The 22,943-nt window shown below is 42.5% G+C and overlaps 1 protein-coding gene across 4 annotated transcripts in view; it reads right to left on the bottom strand.

Annotated features, from left to right (window-relative positions):
- Positions 1-851: 851 nt before the first annotated feature.
- LOC143764904 (uncharacterized) overlaps positions 852-22,943 on the bottom strand; it is a 59,184-nt gene continuing 37,092 nt past the window's right edge. For 3 of the 4 annotated variants that reach the window (XM_077250999.1, XM_077250997.1, XM_077251000.1), the window contains 6 exons: positions 20,900-21,023; positions 20,684-20,775; positions 20,483-20,588; positions 20,038-20,135; positions 19,684-19,801; positions 852-3,499 (listed from right to left, as the gene is read on the bottom strand). In XM_077250999.1, coding sequence (XP_077107114.1) covers positions 1,941-3,499; positions 19,684-19,801; positions 20,038-20,135; positions 20,483-20,588; positions 20,684-20,775; positions 20,900-20,984 — 2,058 coding nt within the window. In that variant the 5' untranslated portion in view covers positions 20,985-21,023 and the 3' untranslated portion in view covers positions 852-1,940. The remainder of the gene's footprint in view (positions 3,500-19,683; positions 19,802-20,037; positions 20,136-20,482; positions 20,589-20,683; positions 20,776-20,899; positions 21,024-22,943) is intronic. The other variant, XM_077250998.1, reaches the window with a different exon arrangement.

Genomic DNA, 22,943 nt, shown 5'->3' with positions numbered 1-22,943 from the left:
GATGTGCTTGATGGAAGACAAGTCTGGAGACGCTGCAGGCTTTAGAAGCATGTTTAGGTCATGCCAGCTACTCACAGTACCAAGAGCAACACGCGGCCTGGCATGTTAAAGCGTAAGTGTGTGTTTTTCTGTGTGTGGCACTCATATTCAATACTGAATAAATTGGAATGTTTCAAAAATGTGTACTTTTACGAAGAGGCCCCATCATTGCTATGTACATCCCTGCTTTGAGGAGTGTTGTATATTTAAAATATTAGTTTTGGGAGTTTTCCAATTTCTTGGCCAGCCAGTCACTTAAAAAATGAATAGGTCCCTAAAAAATAAGATTTGCACATTTCTAAGAGAAAAAAAAAAAAAAAGAAAAACCGTGCTAAGCTTTTAACCCTTCTAACATCCTAACAAACTAAAAGTGTGTTTGGAAATTGATGGTAAATGCTATTTGTTAACTTTTTATGTGTAGTATGACTATCTGGTTTAAAGACAAACCAAAGTGTGCAGCAGCACAATATGGGGGCGATTCACTGAGAATGCCGTAGAGCCAGTCTTAATAACGTGCTTGCTGAAGTACATTGACCTGATTCACTAATAAATCAGGAGCGCCTAATACTCAGCATGCGACTCGGCCAGAAATGTATGCTATTTGAGGGCTGGTGTACATTTGTGGAATAAGTTAAGCAACTTTTGTTGCGTAAATTATGACAAATATGATAGGAGGGTGGAGGATGGCAATTGAGGGAAGCGGAATAGTATGCTGAGCATTTTGCCACACCAAGCGTGTCATGAAGTCCCCGAATTCGTACATATATAATAAAATTGTTTTAACATAAAATAAGTCAAATCTGTACAACAGGTATTTTTATAGGGGCAAAATCCCCTTGTATTAATGGTTTAATTTCCGTTTTGAAGGCAACAGATTCCCTTTGAGGGTATAAACATTCAAAGTTTGAAAATTGCTAATTTTTTCAAACAAATTGTCAAATTTCTGATTTTTTGTTTAAAGAAACACACAAAAACAACATATTCACATACATCTGCAAATAAAGTACAATGTGTCAAAAACAAAACACTGATTTCAGAACACTGGGATATGCTGAAAGAAACATTTGTAAATTATTCTCACCAAGTGACAAGTCTAATTAGGCTTGGTCACTATATGGCTAAATAGAAGGGCTGTATACTACCGTATTAGCTGGACTCAGACCAGTACTAGGGGCTGAAATGTTCCCGTATTGGTGATGCCTTAATAAGGCAAGTTAATCATTATTAAATGCTGAAGCCACTTGGATAATAGCACTTCAGAATTCAGTATTGGGCCCAACGCAACAACATTCTATGAAGACCAAGCTGAGGGCAATTTATAGACAAATTTTGGGCATAATCAGAGTAATAAAAAACTTTACTGGCGTGTGGAAAACGTCAGCAAATCGACGAGCTGTCTGATCTATCAAATTGTATTTGACCTTAAAATTTGTAGGAATTTCAAAACTATGACTTTGATCTAACACAAATTGCAATACGTTTTCCCCATTGGATAGTCATTAGCAAATTGTTTTTGACATATTAGTGTTAACATTTTCTCCATGGACTATCAAATATATTGTGGGCAGTGCCCAGTCTTGTACTGCTCGATTAATGGAGTGCACACAGAATAGCAATTGTTACCCATGTTGTAACAAAACTCTCTCAAATTACAGAAAAAAAATCTCCAGGACACACAGCAAAATGATGGCAATTTCCTGGTTATTTGATCAGAAGGCAAAGTGTCACCACTTCGAAACACAGTTAGGCTCTTTTTGATTCCCTATGCGTTCTTTGATTCTAGCCACCATTGAACTCACAAAAATTCAATGTTATAGTGGACGATCAAGGAAAGGAAATTCAATGACAAACTAAAGTTCAGAAACTTTAAGATGCCTGATTGTGCCAAAGAGTCTACTGTCCTAAATAGTTTGATCATTGCGCATATCATTTTCTGGATTTTGACAAAGGACTGGTTTCTCCTCTGTGTGTATTCTCTGATGGTCAGCAAAAACAGATTTCTTTGAAAAAATCTTTCCACATTCCAAACAGGAAAAAAGCTTCATTCTGGTGTGAATTTTCTTGTGGTCAACAAGAACTGATTTCTTTGAAAAACACTTGCCACATTCCAAACATACAAGCGGCTTCTCCCCTGTGTGACTCCTTTGATGTTCAACAAGATCTAATTTCCTGTTAAAACCTCTTCCACATTCTAAACATGAAAACCGTTTTGTTGTCGTGTGAATTTTTTGATGGTCAACAAAAACTGATTTCTTTGAAAAACATTTTCCACATTCTAAACATGAAAACGGCTTCTCCCCTGTGTGAATTCTCTGATGCTCTGCAAGAACTGATTTCCGGGTAAAACATTTACTACAATCCAAACATGAAAATGGCTTCTCTCCTGTGTGAGTTTTTTGATGGTCAACAAGACCTGACTTCTGGGTAAAACATTTCCCACATTCCAAACATGAAAAGGGCTTCTCTCCTCTATGAATTTTTTGATGTTCAACAAGACCCCACTTTTGATTAAAACCTTTTTCACATTCCAGACATTTGTAGGGCTTCTCCCCTGTGTGAAGTATCTGATGTTCCACAAGAGATGATTTTCTATTAAAAGTTTTCCCACATTCCAAACATGAAAATGGTTTCCCTGTGTGCGTTCTCTGATGATCCACAAGACTTGATTTCTTTGTAAATCGTTTACCACAGTCCAAACATAAAAATGGCTTCTCCCCGGTGTGCATTTTCTGATGGTCAACAAGACCGGATTTCTGGGTATAGCATTTTCCACAGTCTGAACAAGAAAACAGTTTCTCTCCTGTGTGTATTCTCTGATGTTTAACAAGATCAGATTTAAGAGTAAAACATCTTCTGCAATCCAAACAGGAGAATGGCTTCTCCCCTGAGTGAATTTTTTCATGTTTAGCAAGATCTTGCTTCTGGGTAAAACATTTTCCACACTCAGTGCATGAAAATGGCCTTTCTCCTGTATGAATTCTGTAATGTCTCACAAGATCTGATTTATGGATAAAACTTTTTTCACAGTTTGAACATGAAAATGGCCTCTCCCCAGTATGAATTTTCTGATGTTCAATAAGACATGACTTCTGGGTGAAGCATTTGCTACATTTTGAACATGAAAATGGTTTTTCACCGGTGTGGGTTTTTTGATGCCCTAGGAGTCCTGACTTCTGGCTGAAGCATTTCCCACAAAGAGAACATAAAAATGGCTTCTCCCCAGTGTGTGTTCTCTGGTGCTGAACTAAATTTGCTTTTCTGGCAAAGCCTTTCCCACAGTCCATACACATAAATGGTTTTTTTCCACTGTGAATTTCTTGATGCTTAACCAGATCTAATTTGTGTACAAACCATTTCCCACATTCCATGCATGAAAATGTATTTCTTTCCGTAGAATTTTGAGTAATATCTGTATCTTCAACACAACTGGGGGATAAAAATTGATCCTTGCTGTGACCATCTGTGGGAGAAAAGAAAAATGTTTCTTTAGTTAAACTGAAGCTATTTCTTTACATTACAGTTGAGAAGTTTTTCCCCCCCAGAGTGGATGGTGCATTCAAGAGGCAGGTTAAGAAATGGTTGATAAGTGGAGAAAGCCAATTTTTCTGACATATTACATTTTCTTGATCACTGCAAGTTTGTTAAAGTACAGTTCCCATTTAAGCTCATTCATACTAATTTCCCCTCACAGGATAATGAGTCCATAGTCCTACTGCAGAATTTTCGGTTTGAAAACAAAGGGCTATAGAGGACTTATCTGCCCTGTTCAAGGCAGAGGAAAGTACTGCAGTGCGCAGGCACCAGGAAAAGTCAGAGAGGCCCAGCACCTGTGCATTGCAGTACTTTGCTCTGCCCTTAACAGGGCAAATAGGTATGCCTGCACGCAGGAGCGCGATGCCGGGGACCCATGGAGCAAGCAGGAGGGTGGCGATCATAAGAGGATGGGAGGCGCCGGACCCGGACCTGCGACACCCATCGGACCGGACTGCCCTCCGGGTGAGTATAATAAAACTTATTTTTCTTATCTTTCAGGTCGGATTGGGGGCTTATCTACAGCATTATAGAACCTTATATCGGCCAAACCTGGTGCCAGGTTCGCTTTAAACAAATGTATTCAAATACACCATAAGGTATCCAATTGTTTTCCAAGGGTGCACCGTGTACCAAAATGTCCTGTTATTCATTGGCATCTGATCATTCATTGGCATAGTGATCTTAAAGCACCACTCCAGCGTTTTGTTTTTTAAATTTCACCGCTGGAGTGGTGTCACTAATGTAAGCTCCCTGGCAGCAGTATTACAATTACTAGCCACTGTCTTCTGCTCTTCTCGGTGTCGCACAGGTTGCCTTCTGTTGGTTATGACCTGTCAGATTGCTCCAGTGTTTGCTGGGTGATCCCTCATCTCCCTCCGCCTCTTTCCTACTGTGCAGCGACATAGGAATCTGACGATATCTGACGATTTCTATGACGCTGCACAGTAGGAAAGAGGCGGCGGGAGATGAGGGAGAGCCGCACATAAGTACTGCACATGCCCAAGATTCCCAGCCCCGCAGTGTGAATAAATCAGAAGAGACTGCGGGGCGGGATTTCGGGCCGCATGTCCACGCAGGCGCAATAAGAAAGACATCATGTGATGTCGGTGGACGGGCAGCGCTAACTGCGCATGCCCAAGGACTAAGATTACAGCGCAGGTGCCGGGAAAATGCCATAACGCTGAGGAGGCGGCGCCAGGGAGAAATGAGGAAATAACTGACGGCTGTGGTACGTCTGTGTTGGGGGGAAAGACCTGCCCCCACGACAAATTCAAGGTATGAGGGACAAATTCTAAAACCGATTATTTCAGCATTGGCAGGGACAAGAACTAAAAGAGCCACCTTGACAGAATGCAGCATTAGTGTGCACAAGGTGGCTCTTTTAGTTACAAACGCCTGGGGGGGGTGACAGATTCCCTACCATGTGTCTTTTTCATTCCATTCCCCATTATCTGGTTTGTGCTTCATCACGGTTATTCCATATTTAACTAACCATTATAACTTCTCTCATCTAGAATTTTAATTTTTTTAACCCCTTTCCGACATCGGGCGTAATAGTACGCTGATGTCTGACTCACTCCCTTTGATGTGGGCTTCGGCGCTGAGCCCACATCTTTTCCGGCACATGTCCGGCACTTGTGACTTAACTAGTTAAATGCCGCTGTCAATCTCTGACAGCGGCATTTAACTCGAGCTTCCGGCAAGCGCACCGGAAATCTTGCCCATTGGTGACCCCGTCATGTGATCGCGGTGGTCGGTGCTCATAGCAAGTGAGCAATTCTGCTACATACAGGCGATCTGATCACCGCCTGTATGTAGCAGAGCCGATCTCCCATGGAGACTATTGAATCATGCCAAAAGTAAATAAAATGTTTTTAAAAATATTAAAACAGTAAAAAAAATATAAAAGCTCAAATCACCCCCCTCCCTTCGCCCCATTCAAAATAAAAAAAAAAAAAAATCAAACATACACATATATGGTATTGCTACATTCAGAATCACTCAATCCATCAATGTAAAAAAAGAATCCGATCGCTAAACGGCGTAATGAGAAAAAAAGTCAAAACACCATTACTTTTTTTGGTCACCGAAACACTGCATTAAAAAGCAATATCGGGCGATTAAAAGAACGTATCTGAATCGAGATGGTATCATGAAAAACGTCAGCTCAGCACGCAAAACATAAGCCCTCACCCGACCCAAGATCACGAAAAATGGAGAGGCTATGAGTATCGTAAAATGGCGCAATTTTATTTATTTTTTTAACAAACTTTGGAATTTTTTTTCACCACTTAGATAAAACAGAACCTAGACATGTTTGGTGTCTATGAACTCTTAATGACCCAGAGAATCATAACGGCAGGTCAGTTTTAGCATTTAATAAACAAGGTAAAAAAACAAATGTGTGCACTTTTTTTTTCAATTTCACTGCACTTGGAATTTTTTCCCATTTTTCAGTACACGATATGTTAAAATCAATGATGCCATTCAAAAGTACAACTTGTCCCGCAAAAAACAAGCCCTTACATGGCCATACTGACTGAAAAATAAAAAAGTTATTGCTCTGGGAAGAAGGGGAGCAAAGAACGAAAACACAAAAAAGAAAATACCACCGGGGGTTAAGGGGTTAAGCCACTCTAAACCTCATGAGCCCCACACTTTACCCAAACTCCACAATCACAATGGCCCAATGTTAACTTTCCTATATTTTCTAACTTACTACAACAACCAGTGTGCACTAATCTTGTCAACTAACTCTCTAACATTCTAGCTTTAACTCCTTAACACTGCAACAATGATTTGCTGAATTTTTATTGTATCATTCCATACTCTTATACACTAACTTTTTCAGCTTAAAAAAACGAGTTTTTTTTAACCAATTTCCTTTTCAACAGTTAATCTCAGGGCACAAAATAAAACAAGAAAAAAAAGCAAAAAAATTATTTTGCACTCCATAATGATTCCACAAACTCCCCTATTATCTTTATTTTCCCATATCTACTTTTCAGCCATCCTTGTTGTCACTTATTGCTTATATTCTGAACACTCAGACTGTATCTCTGGGGTATATGTCCCAAATAGGAGTGCACTCTGGCTTGTGTATCCAACCTACAGCTAACACATTACCACCCTCAGTGCCTGCCTACTCTACCTAACCCACAGAGCACCATCCTGAGACTCCTACACAGTCCCAAGATGGATAAAATTTCTCCCTCCTAACACTCCTCACAGTTCATTCAGTATAGTCTATACCAAGACTTTTCTGCAGTCTGTGACGTCACAGTAAATAATGTTACAGGCACTGACACCACACAGCCTATAAGTATATATAACATATTAATTTATTGTAACGTAATCTAGCACTCAGGAACACCCAGATCCATCCTCTCTGGCCAAAATCACTAATTTATAAGATTACTATTGTTCTCGGTGAACAGCCTCTATGGTCTCTGCTCTTTCTAATCCTTGTAAAACTTAAGGCCATGTGCAGACGTTAAGTATTATTCGCGTTTTTTCGCTATAAAAACGAGAAAAAAACGCTTACATATGCCTCCCATTATTTTCAGTGTATTCCGCATAACTTGTGCAAATGTTGCATTTTTTTCCGTGAAAAAATCGCATCGCGGAAAAAAAAGCAACATTTTCATTAAATTTGCGGAATTGCAGGGATTCCGCACAACTAGGAATGCATTGATTTGCTTACTTTCCGCATGTGGCTATGATCATGTGCGGTTGGTACCCAGGGTGGAGGAGAGGAGACTCTCCTCCACGGACTGGGCACCGTATAATTGGAAAAAAAAAAGGATTAAAATAAAAAAATAGTCATATACTCACCTTCGATGGCCCCTGCAGTCTTCCCGCCTCTCAGGTGCACGCTGCCGCTTCGGTTCCTATAGCTGGTGTGTGTGAAGGACCTGCGATGACGTCATCGAAGGTCCTGAACACACCATCTATAGGAATGGACGCCGCTGAGGAGATCGGTAGTCTGCAGAAGGTGAGTATAACCATTTTTTTAATTATTTTTAACATTCCATCTTTTACTATTGATGCTGCATAGGCTGCATCTATAGTAAAAAGTTGGCCACACTTGTCAAACACTATGTTTGACAAGTGTAACCAACCTGTCAATCAGTTTTCCAAGCGATGCTACAGATCGCTTGGAAAACTTTAGCATTCTGCAAGCTAATTACGCTTGCAAAATGCTAAAAAAAACGCAAAAAAAATGGGAAAAAACCCAAAAAGAAACATGCGGATTTCTTGCAGAAAATTTCCGGTTTTCTTCAGGAAATTTCTGCAAGAAATCCTGACGTGTGCACATACCCTAACTAGGATCACAGGCCACTTTCCCCATGACATCATTGTTAGAACACACTGCATGCAAGAATGTACTTGACTAGAAGGCTGAAAACACAGAAAAGAAATCTCTGAAGTTTGTGCTTTGAATGGACTGTAGCAGGAAGAAAGAAGCTGGAGGTCACATCACTAAATGAATGTCATCTGAAAGTACCACGGCAAGGAGATAAAAATCACACCAGATCAAAGCAAGAAGTGTAAGGGTATGTGCACACGTCCGGATTTCTTGCAGAAATTTCCTGAAGAAAATCGGAAATTTTCTGCAAGAAATCCGCATTTTTTTTTTTTGCGTTTTTTTTGCGTTTTTTTTCGCGGTTTTTTTCGCATTCTGCAAGCGTAATTAGCTTGCAGAATGCTAAAGTTTTCCAAGCGATCTGTAGCATCGCTTGGAAAACTGACTGACAGGTTGGTCACACTTGTCAAACATACTGTTTGACAAGTGTGACCAACTTTTTACTATAGATGCAGCTTATGCAGCATCTATAGTAAAAGATAGAATGTTTAAAAATAATAAAAAAAATAAAAAAAATGCTTATACTCACCTGCAGACCTCAGCGGCGTCCGTTCCGTATAGATGGTGTGTGCGCGCAGGACCTTCCATGACGTCGCGTCACGTGACCAATCACAGGACCGTGACGTCATCGCAGGTCCTTCACCGCACACCAGCTACAGGAACCGAAGCGGCAGCATGCACCTGAGAGGCGGGAAGACATCGAAGGTGAGTATATCACTATTTTTTATTTTAATTATTTTTTTTTTACCACTTATATGGTGCCCAGTCTGTGGAGGAGAGTCTCCTCTCCTCCACCCTGGGTACCAACCGCACATAATCTGCTTACTTCCCGCATGGTGTGCACAGCCCCGTGCGGGAAGTAAGCAGATCAATGGACTCCTAGGTGTGCGGAATCCCCGCAATTCCGCATTTTTAATGAACATGTTGCTTTTTTTTCCGCGATGCGATTTTTTCGCGGAAAAAAATCGCAACATTTGCACAAAAAATGCGGAATACACTGTAAATAATAGGAAGTATAGGTTAGCGTTTTTTTCGCGTTTTTATCACGTTTTTATAGCGAAAAAAACGGGAAAAATCCTGAACGTGTGCACATGGCTTTAAGGTACCGTCACATTAAGCGACGCTGCAGCGATATAGACAACGATGCCGATCGCTGCAGCGTCGCGGTTTCGTCGTTGTGTGGTCGCTGGAGAACTGTCACACAGGTAAACATCGGGTTACTAAGCGCAGGGCCGCGCTTAGTAACCCGATGTTTACCCTGGTTACCAGTGTAAATATAAAAAAAACCCAAACACTACATACTTACATTCCGGTGTCTGTCGCGTTCCCCGGCGTCCGCTTCCCTGCACTGTGTAAGCCCCGGCCGTAAAGCAGAGCGGTGACGTCACCGCTGTGCTCTGCTTTACGGCCGGCCGGCGCTGACACAGTGCAGGGAAGCGGAAACCGGGGGACGCGACAGACACCGGAATGTAAGTATGTAGTGCTTGTTTTTTTTTACATTTACAATGGTAACCAGGGTAAATATCGGGTTACTAAGCGCGGCCCTGCGCTTAGTAACCTGATGTTTACCCTGGTTACCAGTGAAGACATCGCTGGGATCGACGTCACACACGCCGACTCAGTGATGTCAGCGGGTGATCCAGCGACGAAATAAGGTGCTGGCCTTCTAGCTCCGACCAACGATGTCACAGCAGGATCCTGATCGCTGCTGCGTGTCAAACACAACGATATCGCTATCCAGGACGCTGCAACGTCACGGATCGCTATCGTTATCGTTGTTAAGTTGTTCAGTGTGAAGGTACCTTTGGTCACGTTCCAGAATATACAGTGGGTACTGAAAGTATTCAGACCCCTTTCAATTTTTCACTCTTTGTTTCATTGCTGCCATTTGGTAAATTCAAAAAAGTTCATTTTTTTTCTCGTTGATGTACACTCTGCACCCCATCTAGACTGAAAAAAACAGAAATGTAGACAATTTATTAAAAAAGAAAAACTGAAATATCACATGGTCATAAGTATTCAGACCCTTTGCTCAGACACTGATATCTAATTCACATGTTGTCCATTTCCTTGTGATCCTACTTGAGATGGTTATACTCCTTAATTGGAGTCAAGTTGTGTTTAATTAAACTGATAGGACTTGATTTGGAAAGGCACACACCTGTCTATATAAGACCTCACAGCTGACAGTGCATTACAGACCAAATGAGAATCATGAGGTCAAAGGAACTGGCCAAGGAGCTCAGAGACAGAATTGTGGCAAGGCACAGATCTGGCCAAGGTTACAAAAGAATTTCTGCAGTACTCAAGGTTCCTAAGAGCACAGTGGCCTCCGTAGTCCTTAAATGGAAGACGTTTGGGACCACTAGAAGTCTTCCTAGCAATGGGTCTGAATACTTATGACCATGTGATATTTTGGTTTTTCTTTTTTAATAAATTTGCAAAAATTTCAATATTTCTGGGTGTTTTTTCAGTCAAGATGGGCTGCAGACTGTACATTAATGAGAAAACAAATGAAGTTTTTTGAATTTACAAAATGGCTGCAATGAAACAGAGTGAAACATTTAAAAGGGTCTGAATAATTTCTGTACCCTCTCTATTTATGGACTTTTCATACTCCATTGTGTCTTATTACATTACTATTTGTCACGCTGGTATGTGTGGACCCACTGCACCACGGGCAGGGCTTACCCTAGAAGGGCAAAACTAGGCAGCTACCTGGTCTTCACTAGAGCCTCTGATGGTGAGGTCAGGCTTGAGCTGCAGGTACCACTCTAGGGCAGTCCCTGGTACTGTAGCAGCTGACTTTGTGAAGGGACAAATTAAGAAAGATTCTCCATTTTGTGCTTTTCGACTCCATTTTCCTGTTGCTTAAAGATAAATTCTGTTAATTAGGTAAAAGGTTATAGCTGCCATGAAGTAACTTTATCTTGTTGTTCACAAGCCTGTTATTCAACTAGGCTATGGTTCATAATTGGTATAAAGACCTTGAGTCTTCTGACTCGAGCCAGGGAAGGGACTCGGGGGTGTATCAAGCTAGATAAGACTTTGAGGCACCTGTTACTATGTGTTTTTCTATGCCAAGAAGATATGAAGATATGACCATATATGTAGTTTCCGGTTTTTCTGTATTCTTATGGGTTAAGTTTTTCCTGCATTCTTATAGGTTAAGAACTGTGAGCGTGTTCTTATGCTGATTGGTTGAAGTATAATTTCTATGATTATGAAAAGCGATACACAATAAAACGGGGGCCAGAGATCTGCTCGATCCCCCATACAGAGGCACACGTCTCCGTCTGGTCATTTTCAGTTGCCGGCAATGCCCTGTAGATAAATTTGGAAATCACTGAGTCAACCATGAAGGATCAATTTAGATCCTCCCTCAACAGTTGGCACCCGAAAACGTAGGGCCCCAAACAGGAACGCCTCTGCCCCCCCGGAGGACAACAAGACAAAGGACCCTCGGACCGGACACAGGCACTGGAAAATTGGGACTGATCATCCCCCACAACAACCACGGTAAGTTGGCAGTTATACTGTCCAGACTGACCGTTTGGTGTGGTTTTCCTGTGTTTGTTGCTGCAAAGAGGATCTGAGGTTTGTCCCCGATGGTGGGGTGATTCTTGGGTGGAATCATATACAGGTCCTTCTCAAAAAATTAGCATATAGTGTTAAATTTCATTATTTACCATAATGTAATGATTACAATTAAACTTTCATATATTATAGATTCATTATCCACCAACTGAAATTTGTCAGGTCTTTTATTGTTTTAATACTGATGATTTTGGCCTACAACTCCTGATAACCCAAAAAACCTGTCTCAATAAATTAGCATATTTCACCCGTCCAATCAAATAAAAGTGTTTTTTAATAACAAACAAAAAAACCATCAAATAATAATGTTCAGTTATGCACTCAATACTTTGTCGGGAATCCTTTGGCAGAAATGACTGCTTCAATGGGGCGTGGCATGGAGGCAATCAGCCTGTGACACTGCTGAGATGTTATGGAGGCCCAGGATGCTTCAATAGCGGCCTTAAGCTCATCCAGAGTGTTGGGTCTTGCGTCTCTCAACTTTCTCTTCACAATATCCCACAGATTCTCTATGGGGTTCAGGTCAGGAGAGTTGGCTGGCCAATTGAGCACAGTAATACCATGGTCAGTAAACCATTTACCAGTGGTTTTGGCACTGTGAGCAGGTGCCAGGTCGTGCTGAAAAATGAAATCTTCATCTCCATAAAGCATTTCAGCCGATGGAAGCATGAAGTGCTCCAAAATCTCCTGATAGCTAGCTGCATTGACCCTGCCCTTGATGAAACACAGTGGACCAACACCAGCAGCTGACATGGCACCCCACACCATCACTGACTGTGGGTACTTGACACTGGACTTCAGGCATTTTGGCATTTCCTTCTCCCCAGTCTTCCTCCAGACTCTGGCACCTTGATTTCCGAATGACATGCAAAATTTGCTTTCATCAGAAAAAAGTACTTGGGACCACTTAGCAACAGTCCAGTGCTGCTTCTCTGTAGCCCAGGTCAGGCGCTTCTGCCGCTGTTTATGGTTCAAAAGTGGCTTTACCTGGGGAATGCGGCACCTGTAGCCCATTTCCTGCACACGCCTTTCCACACCAGACTCAGTCCACTGCTTCCTCAGGTTCCCCAAGGTCTGGAATCGGTCCTTCTCCACAATCTTCCTCAGGGTCCGGTCACCTCTTCTCGTTGTACAGCGTTTTCTGCCACATTGTTTCCTTCCAACAGACTTACCATTGAGGTGCCTTGATACAGCACTCTGGGAACAGCCTATTTGTTGAGAAATTTCTTTCTGGGTCTTACCCTCTTGCTTGAGGGTGTCAATGATGGCCTTCTTGACATCTGACAGGTCGCTAGTCTTACCCATGATGGGGGTTTTGAGTAATGAACCAGGCAGGGAGTTTTTAAAAGCCTCAGGTATCTTTTGCATGTGTTTAGAGTTAATTAGTTGATTCAGAAGATTAGGGTAATAGGTCATTTAGAGAACCTTTTCTTGATATGCTAATTTATTGAGACAGGTTTTTTGGGTTATCAGGAGTTGTAGGCCAAAATCATCAGTATTAAAACAGTAAAAGACCTGACAAATTTCAGTTGGTGGATAATGAATCTATAATATATGAAAGTTTAATTGTAATCATTACATTATGGTAAATAATGAAATTTAACACTATATGCTAATTTTTTGAGAAGGACCTGTAGAGGTGTAGGTCTGTTGGGAGCCCAGTGCTTGAACCGTACCTCATAAGGGACGGACACCCCGGATTGACCAGTGATGTAATTCTCTTTACAGTCAAAATATCCTGAATTCCTGATCACTGTTAGAATCAGGCGCGGTGAGGTGATCGAAGATTGGGTAGGATGCGTAACTCAGGAATTATATATATTTATATCTGTCCAGAGGTGTCCGGAGGGAAAGTCTAAGACGCCCTCCTCCTTTCACTGAGTACTGCGTTTTTGGGTTGTCCCAGCGGGGGACAGAGAGACCCAGTGGAACAAAACCGTAAGGCCGTCGGTATTGTGCACAACTAAAGTAAGGATATTTAGCTCTAAAGGAGAATCAGTTTCCGTGGAAGGAAAAGAAGACTTTGAATTTGTGTGATGAATCTGATATGGTTAGCCCAAAGATGGGGAAAATATTCTCAATCATGGGTTTTTCTAAGGTGGTCTGGCACGTGAATTGTGTGATGAAGGTTTTGTAGAAATTAAGTCTGAGAACTGCTGTATTCTGTTTCTGTGTGAAACCTTTCTAAAATACCCGATGGGAGGGGGGAGTCAAACAGCTGCGGTATTGCTTTCTCTGTGTTGAGGAATGTTGTGATTTTCTTATCTCGACTTTGTGTCTGGTATGGAGGGGGCACGTAGCTGCGTTCTAAGTTTCTCTATATTTTCTGTCGCGCTGGGAGATTTGTGTTTAAACAATAGTACAGAATAGTTGAAAGTGAAATATGGTACCTGGTTTTAGAAGGAAACTTGTAAGAGATTGTTTGATTATCAGTGTAATTGAAAGATTGGTAAAGATTCACCTGCTTCAAGTTGAGTGGTTGATATATAGCAAATTGAGGATCAACACAGGAAGTGAATTACGTTGAAAAAGGAAAGTTGTCTATTACTATGACAAAAAACTGGATGTTTTGTGGTGCAAGAAGGAACTGAGAAAGTGACTGAGATTAATGTGTCGGGAAAGCAAACAATCAACAATTTGGGACAGGGGGTCTCCCTGCTAGATAATATGGTCCCTCCCCAGGAAATTAAGCCTTTACTCCCTACTGTAAGCCCTATGCCCCTTAAACCCAAGGCACCAATATATCCTGGACTGCCGAGAAGTTCTATGGGCGTCTTATGGTAGTATTTAAAGATCTGGGATTCTCATTGTAAAATAAAGCCCATTCACACATTTTTGTGGCAGCTTTGATGTCCGGCCTTAAATCTGAATTGAAAGAGGCAATAATGTCAGTCAGACCCGATATTGAGACTTCCACTCCGGATGATGCATTGAAAATAGTAAAGAGTTTTCAAAAGAATTTAGCCCGTTCTGCATCAGCAGGGAAATTAAAGGTTAAATCAGTGGCTGCAGTGATTCCTACTCCAATCTCACCCCCCCCCCCCACAGCTGCAAGGACACAGCTCTGTTCCTTATCAGTGGCCCATGTAACAGACTTCAGCTCCTGCCCTCCCCACCTTACACAAATCCAATATCCTTTTTAACCCTATGTCTGGGAATCTCCCTCCCCAGCCCCGCCATGTCAATTCTCAGATCAAGAGCTTGTTTTAATTGGAGTAGATGGCAGACCCAATAAATATACTCTCACAAAACCCATCCCTGTGGGACCTTTCCCTGAAGTTACTGCTCAGTTCGTAATCTCTCCTATATGTCCGGTAAATTTACTGGGGGCAGATTTATTATCACAGTTCCGCTCCAGAATACAACTCCAAGATGATGGTCAGATGGTTCCTACGTTATATAACCCCTATGCAGATGAACACAATGAGATCTGTATCCTACACGCCCTTCCCACGGTTATGATGGCCCTGATAGGCCCAGATCCACCCCCAATAATGCCTGTAGAACCAGTAAAAGTGTTTTTCAAACCTGGTGCCCCTTTTCCCAAAGTCCATCAGTACCCTTTGAAACATGATCAGGAGCGGTGCCTCAAGGGGCAAATACAAACGTTACTCGATAATGGTGCCCTGGTACCCTGTGTTTCCCCATGTAACACGCCCTTGTTTCCCGTTAAGAAAAAGACCTCACCCGGCCAACCCCCTGTGTACCGGCTGGTACAAGATCTACGGGCAGTTAATGCAGCTACTGTTCTGGAAACTCCAGTGCCTAATCCACATACTCTTTTGTCCCAGATACCTCAGGATGCTGCTTGGTTCAGTCATCGACCTCGCCAATGCCTTCTTCAGCATTCCATTACACCCAAATTGCCAGTTTCTGTTTGCATTTATTTATCAGGGACGACAACAGAGCAGGAAGCCATTGTTGCCACTGTTAGCCTCCTCAAGTATCTGGCAGACCTGAAGTGTCGGGTTTCGGCCTCAAAACTTCAGTTCTGCCTTGGTCAAGTGATATTTTTGGGTCACTGTCTCCTTCAGGGTGTTAGACACCTCACAAAAGAAAGAAAAATAGCCGTCAGCTCCCTTCCTTTACCAAAAGATGAGACTGAACTCCAGCGTTTTCTTGGACTATGTACTTATTGTCGTCAGTGGATACCGGACGCATCCCGCATAATGCAACCTCTCTACAATGCCCTGGAAGACGGTTTAAGATATGCTGATTATTTTGGCAGATTCCACACCGGATACGCTGTTACTACAGAAGACACTGTAGTGCACGGAGCTGCACTCCCTCCCTCACTGTCAGCACAAGAAGTAGAACTTCAGGCTCTGTCTACTGCATGTGTTCTGGCCAAAGACAGGCGGGCTAATATATAAACGGACTCACAGTATGCATTTGGTATTGCTCATGATTTCGGAGCCCTATGGGCCAATCGAGGGTTTATTACCACCGCCGGGACTCCAGTGAAGAATGCTGAAGCTGTTAAAACCCTCATGGACTCAATCAAATTACCTACCCAGGTGGCCATTATCAAAATTAAGGCGCACGGTCCTAGGAAAAGTCCACACACTGTTGGTAACGCCTTTGTGGATATGCAAGCAAAAGCTGCTGCTCTCCTACACATTGAACAAACCATACCAGCTATGGTGACCACACGCTTTCAGCGTAAACAGTTACAAGAAACACTGACTCTACAGGAACCTGATGATCGACAACAGACTGAGGTTTTCTGTCGGACCCCGTGAGACCGCTTAATGACGATGCAGAGAATGTCTCCAAAGGAAGAAGTGAAGCGGTGGAAGGCTGATGGAGCACGTATGGACATGGTCTCTGGAAAAAGGACCAACTTGTGTGTCTCCCTAAGCGGATGTACCCTGCTATTGCCACGTGGGCACATGGCCCACACATCGAGGAAAAAAAATGTACAAAAATTCTACTGGGCTCCAGGTATTTCTACGGTCCTGACAGCACTCAACCATGCATGTAATATCTGTCAGACCTGCAATCCCGGTCAACTTCAATGTGTACCCTCGAAGCACCTTGCTAAGCCCGACTATCCTTTCCAAAGGCTCCAAGTGGCCATATCACGTTGCCCAAGTCTGGAAGGTATGAATATTGTCTGGTGGTTGTCGACATGTTCTCCAGTTGGCCTGAAGCATTCCTGGTTACCAACATTACTGCAAAAACCACAGCGAAGAAACTGGTGATGGAAGTTATATGCAGATATGGTGTTCCAGAAGTCGTCGAAAGTGACCAAGGTCCGGCTTTTTCTTCTTATGTGTATCAGGAGGTTTTGACAATGCTTGGATCCACTGTAGTCCTCCATACTCTGTACTATCCACAATCCAGTGGGAAATTTGAGAGGCTGAACGGCACACTGAAGAGACAATTGACCAAAATGATGCAGGAGACTACGGCTCCATGGCCAGGGCTCCTACCCATTGTACTGTACCACATTCGTACTACCCCTAAGGCAAAACATGGCCTGTCCCCATATGAGATATTATTTGGTGCTAGGCCCTCAGTTGCAAATTTCCAGTCTCAGTAGTTATCAGAATAAACTGACAGTGCTGTTCAATATGTTATTCAGCTTAGTAAAAATCTTGCTAACATCCATGTTTTAGTTTTTTCTTCCCTTCCAGATTCAGCAGAAACCGACACTTGTCACAACTTTGAAGTCTGGTGGTTTCGTGGTCGTGAAAAGCCATGTCAGAAAACACGGACTAGAACCCTTGTATGACGGTCCCTACCAAGTCCTCCTCATTACGTCAGTAAAGCTGGAAGGAAGGTCGACGTGGATCCACGTATCGCACTGCAAGCTGGTCAAACAGACTAGTAGCAAATAAGGGGACATAATGTTTTGGTTTTACGTATTGCCATATAATAATATTGGTAACCTCATGGGACAGCCTAAATTCCCCAACATCCTTGAATAATAAGTTTGTACAATATCATGAAAGATTAGTAGTACAGATGGGTATAGCCAATAAAATTGTCAGTTCTGTTTTCATTTACCCTATGATTACACAAATGTGGGATAAATTGGTTAGGGCAACAGACTATCTAGATGATCATATTTGGGATATATTTGATATACTTAATACTACTGTTGTTGTCCAAAACCAACTTATCATAGTCACTAATCAATATACTATAGTACTGGATTACTTAACAGCAGCACAGGATGGTATGTGTCAGGTAATTGGACCCGCTTGCTGTCATTATACAGATCCCAATAGCACTATGAAGTTAAAGTTAGAGGATATTCAAAGACTCAGATATCAATATGATAAAGACAATGACTGTAATAAGGACAGTTGGTGGGCAGACACCTTCTCCTTTCTTAATCCAGCCAATTGGTTTGACGGACCTGGGGGCTGGATAGCTGAAATCTTTCAAAGTTTGTTATATATTGTTGCCTTTATCCTTGTCATGTATGTAATACTAAAACTTGTTCTTTGGTGTATTTCTGTATGTATTAGGAAACTCTGCACTAAGACAACTAATGATGATACCAAAAGCGTTGCCACCCCTGCTCTTCTCTACACCGATTTCACAAAGTTACCTGATGAAGATGTTGGAGCCAAGCGCATGGCTATCTTCAAAAGATCCCCACTACTGTTATCAACAATTGTTATTCGTAAATTCTAGTATACAGGGGGGACGGGTACGCCGCAACAGCCATGGCTGGTAACATGGCACCAGTCATGTGAAGACCAGTACCCCTCGAGCTTAGAGCTTGGGATAGTACCTCTGATGCTGGACATTAATTAACAAAATTTATCTAGGGGGGAATGTGAAGGGACAAATTAAGAAAGATTCTCCATTTTGTGCTTTTCGACTCCATTTTCCTGTTGCTTAAAGATAAATTCTGTTAATTAGGTAAAAGGTTATAGCTGCCATGAAGTAACTTTATCTTGTTGTTCACAAGCCTGTTATTCAACTAGGCTATGGTTCATAATTGGTATAAAGACCTTGAGTCTTCTGACTCGAGCCAGGGAAGGGACTCGGGGGTGTATCAAGCTAGATAAGACTTTGAGGCACCTGTTACTATGTGTTTTTCTATGCCAAGAAGATATGAAGATATGACCATATATGTAGTTTCCGGTTTTTCTGTATTCTTATGGGTTAAGTTTTTCCTGCATTCTTATAGGTTAAGAACTGTGAGCGTGTTCTTATGCTGATTGGTTGAAGTATAATTTCTATGATTATGAAAAGCGATACACAATAAAACGGGGGCCAGAGATCTGCTCGATCCCCCATACAGAGGCACACGTCTCCGTCTGGTCATTTTCAGCTGCCGGCAACGCCCTGTAGATAAATTTGGAAATCACTGAGTCAACCGTGAAGGATCAATTTAGATCCTCCCTCAACAACTTCAAGGGTTAGTAATGCAGTTACGTACTTGGAGAGTCAGGCGGGACAAGGGCAAGATCACTGGCAGAAAGGATACAGGTGCTGTTCAGATTGGACAGGTACTGCGAGTTCAGTATCACAGATATTGGTTTAGACAGAATGGCTTCAGGATCACATGTACTGGTTCAGGCAGAATGGCCGGTTTAGACAGGACGGTGACCCAACAATGGACTGGAAGGTTTGAAGACAAACTAGACACTAAAGTTGCTCAGGCACCTCCCTACAGGGGAGGGTGCCTTAAATACATATGATGCCTCCCAGCAATAGGCTAGGGACACTTCCGGAATGCTGGTCTGGGGAACGCGCGCCTGCCCTAAGGGCGTTGCCAGGAGCCCTGCGCGGTGTACGCAGACTCTGGGGCCTTGGAGCTGTGGCGGAAGCCACAGTAGGAGGAACAGCAGAGCAGCTGTGATGTGAGCATGTCGGCGTCCCTGTCAGGGGGAGGGAGAAGAATCATGCAGGGATGATGGAGTTACACTATTATTTTAACAGTACTTCAGCATGGCCCATCACATGCATGGGCAATAAATATCAGATCACTGGGTCCAATTCTGGGTATCCCATCTGACCTGCTATTGAAGGCACCATACTTTTAGTAGTGGCAGTGCCTAGTATTACGACTCGCTATAGATTTGACCTCTTGTGTGCCAGTCTCTCTTTACTATTTTAAGTTGGCAGTGTGATATGGGAAAGGAAATACTTTCCTCCTAACTTAAAATCACTTGATATCTCACCTATATCAATAAATACAGGAATTTCTTCTTGCTCTTCTTTACACTGAGGATCAGCTATACAACACATATCTTCTTCTTCATCGACAACTTCAACTTTAATATTAAGCAAATCATCATCCTGATTCAAAGAGTAAAAGAAAAAGTACAGATTATATAACAACAGAATAGTCAAACACTTTATAACAACTAGTTACAAGCAATAAACAGACATAATTTTCGCCATCTCTAAACAATGCCACCCCTTCTCATCCAAAGATTAGAATTATCACGTCAGATGTATTGAACTAGGACTGACCAAAAGGCCTACACAGATGCTCTACAGATTATTTAAAGTAAGACCCCAGAAGTAAGTACCTGATGATCCTCCAAAGCATTAAGATCTTCATCTAGATCTTTTTTTGGACACAGCGGGCTGGAGCATGTTTCTGGTTGATCTCTCTTACTGGATCCATCTGTTAAAACAAAAAAAAATAACCTGTGTACATGTGACAGTGGATTCTCCTAGATTTGGGAAGAACAAGGGACTCTTGTGACCTGTCCTGAATGTCTGATTAACCCTAACTATAATGACACATCTAAACTCAAGAATGCCACCTTCTTGTTCATCTCCTCCTCACAGTTGATATCTTCTAGAGAAGAGAAATCTTGCCAGATTTTGTGCTAGCTACCACCAATCGCTGCTTAACTGGTTAAATGTCCTGTCAATCTATGGCCAGGCCAATAGCTGCTCATTTTGGTTCTTAAAATATGAATCTTTGGAAATATTATATTCTGTTCTGTATATTTTTCTATCACTTACCAGTGGTGTCATCAGTGATGTTATCAGAAGAATGCTCCATATCCGTAAAACATGTGTCGTCTTCATCATCGAAATCTTCTATTTTTATAATAAGGGAACCTTCATGCTGTATTATGCATTTTAAAAACAATAGACAATAAGAGGTACATGGCTGCTATTGAGAATATATTAAGAATCAGTTGAGATCTCTGCTCGATGTACCTGATGATTCTGTGAGAGATCTTCAGCTGTATAGTCCAGGGAATACTGAGAATTAGGAAATTCGTCTACTGGATTTCCCTTACTGGATTTATCTGTAGGAAACAAGTCTACACCGTGAATAAATCCATTCCATACATCTTATATGGTGGATGCATCTATGGTCTCCATGACCCTTCAAAACTGTCTGCACCTTTATCATTTACAAAATGTTCTTACCCGAAGTTGCGTGAAGTAGATGATTCTCCATAACTGTGTCCTTGTACAGATCCTTGTGTCCTTCTATATACTCCCACTCCTCCATGGAGAAATAGATGGTTATATCCTGACACCGTATAGGAACCTGACACACAATGATACAGTCATCATCCAGACACATTAACCCTTGTGTTACTGTATAATGTCCCATTATTCCCGGCAGCGCTCACTTCTCCAGTCAGCAGATCAGTGATTTTGTTGGTAAGTTCTAAAACCTTCAGATAAGCATCTGCTCTATTCAACTTTTGGTCACTGTGCCAGCTAAAATGTGTTTGGGATGTCATACAAGAGTTAATCTCAGGATTTCATGTGAAATAGCCTACAGGGTTGTCCTTTTCAAGGCATGTTTTGCGTAGTGACAGGATAGGGTGGTACTGAGTGGGACAGACTGCAGACACCATTTACCTATTGATACCTTCAGGACCTTCTGTTTGTGACAAACATACAGCACATGGGTTTGGTGTTGAAACGATAAAGTAACAGACACAGAGTCATCCAGACTCACCAACTGAGAGCATCGCTGTCTGTGACCAAAGAATAACAGGTAGGTTTTTTTTTTAGTATTAGCAATCATAGTAACAGATAACATAACAAGTAATCCTGACTCGCCATCTATGAACAACCTCTGCACAGATTTGCAAGATCCAAGATGTGGGATTTCAGAATTAGGCTGAATTAAGACATCCATGTTCTACGGTCCGTATACAGACATCAATTCTCAGACCGGCCATGTGTCTCCTGACCGAAAACAAACAGACATTTATGAGGCTAATCAGTTCATGTCAGGAGGCCCATGGCTGGTAATGGTATTGTGAAACATGGACAACTGAATTCAGCCTTACCTGGAGTTAAATGGTTATTCTTAAGTTGGCTCTTGAACATCTCAGAGCTATGCAGTCTCATCTATTTCTGGTTTCTAGCAGGGCGGGCTCTCCTCCTAGAGTGACAGCTCTGGTGAGAGGCAGAGCAGTAGCATTAGTAGAACTATAAAGATCAGCCCAAGTTCAGTTGTAACACATTCAGCTATTAATGTTTCTTTTCTGGAGACTACATAGTTATCCCTGTATTAACACACAGTGATCACAGGGCACTTGAACAAACACACAGCTGCAGGCAGCGCCGGAGCCACGAGTAGAAGAACTGCTCTGTAAGTTGCATATGCCTTTCGCTGTTGATTTTGCAATATTTATAACAGCAGCTTGTCAGGAGCTGAGAGTAAAGCCCCCGTCACACTAAGCGAGGTCGCTAGCGAGATCGCTGCTGAGTCACAAGTTTTGTGACGCAACAGCGACCTCAGTAGCGATCTCGCTATGTGTGACACGTACCAGCGACCAGGCCCCTGCTGTGAGATCGCTGGTCGTGTCGGAATGGCCTGGACCTTTTTTTGATCGTTGAGGTCCCGCTGACATCGCTGAATCGGTGTGTGTGACACGGATTCAGCGATGTCTTCACTGGTAACCAGGGTAAACATCGGGTTACTAAGCGCAGGGCCGCGCTTAGTAACCCGATGTTTACCCTGGTTACCATCGTAAATGTAAAAAAAACCAAACACTACATACTCACATTCCGGTGTCCGTCAGGTCCCTTGCCGTCTGCTTCCTGCACTGACTGACTGCCGGCCGTAAAGTGAAAGCACAGCACAGCGGTGACGTCACCGCTCTGCTGTTAGGGCCGGCTCTCAGTCAGTGCAGGAAGCGGACGCCGGGGGACGCGAAGGTGAGTATGTAGTGTTTGTTTTTTTACATTTTACACTGGTAACCAGTGTAAACATCGGGTTACTAAGCGCGGCCCTGCGCTTAGCAACCCGATGTTTACCCTGGTTACCCGGGGACCTCGGCATCGTTGGTCGCTGGAGAGCTGTCTGTGTGACAGCTCCCCAGCGACCACACAGCGACTAAACAGCGACGCTGCAGCGATCGGCATCGTTGTCTGTATCGCTGCAGCGTCGCTAAGTGTGACGGGGCCTTAAGGGGGAAAGAGGTTAGCAGCTAACTGATGTATAGAG

This window comes from Ranitomeya variabilis, chromosome 4 (genome assembly GCF_051348905.1).
Source record: "Ranitomeya variabilis isolate aRanVar5 chromosome 4, aRanVar5.hap1, whole genome shotgun sequence".
In the NCBI taxonomy this organism is placed as follows: Eukaryota; Metazoa; Chordata; class Amphibia; order Anura; family Dendrobatidae; genus Ranitomeya; species Ranitomeya variabilis.
This window is presented reverse-complemented; position numbering and strand designations above follow the sequence as displayed.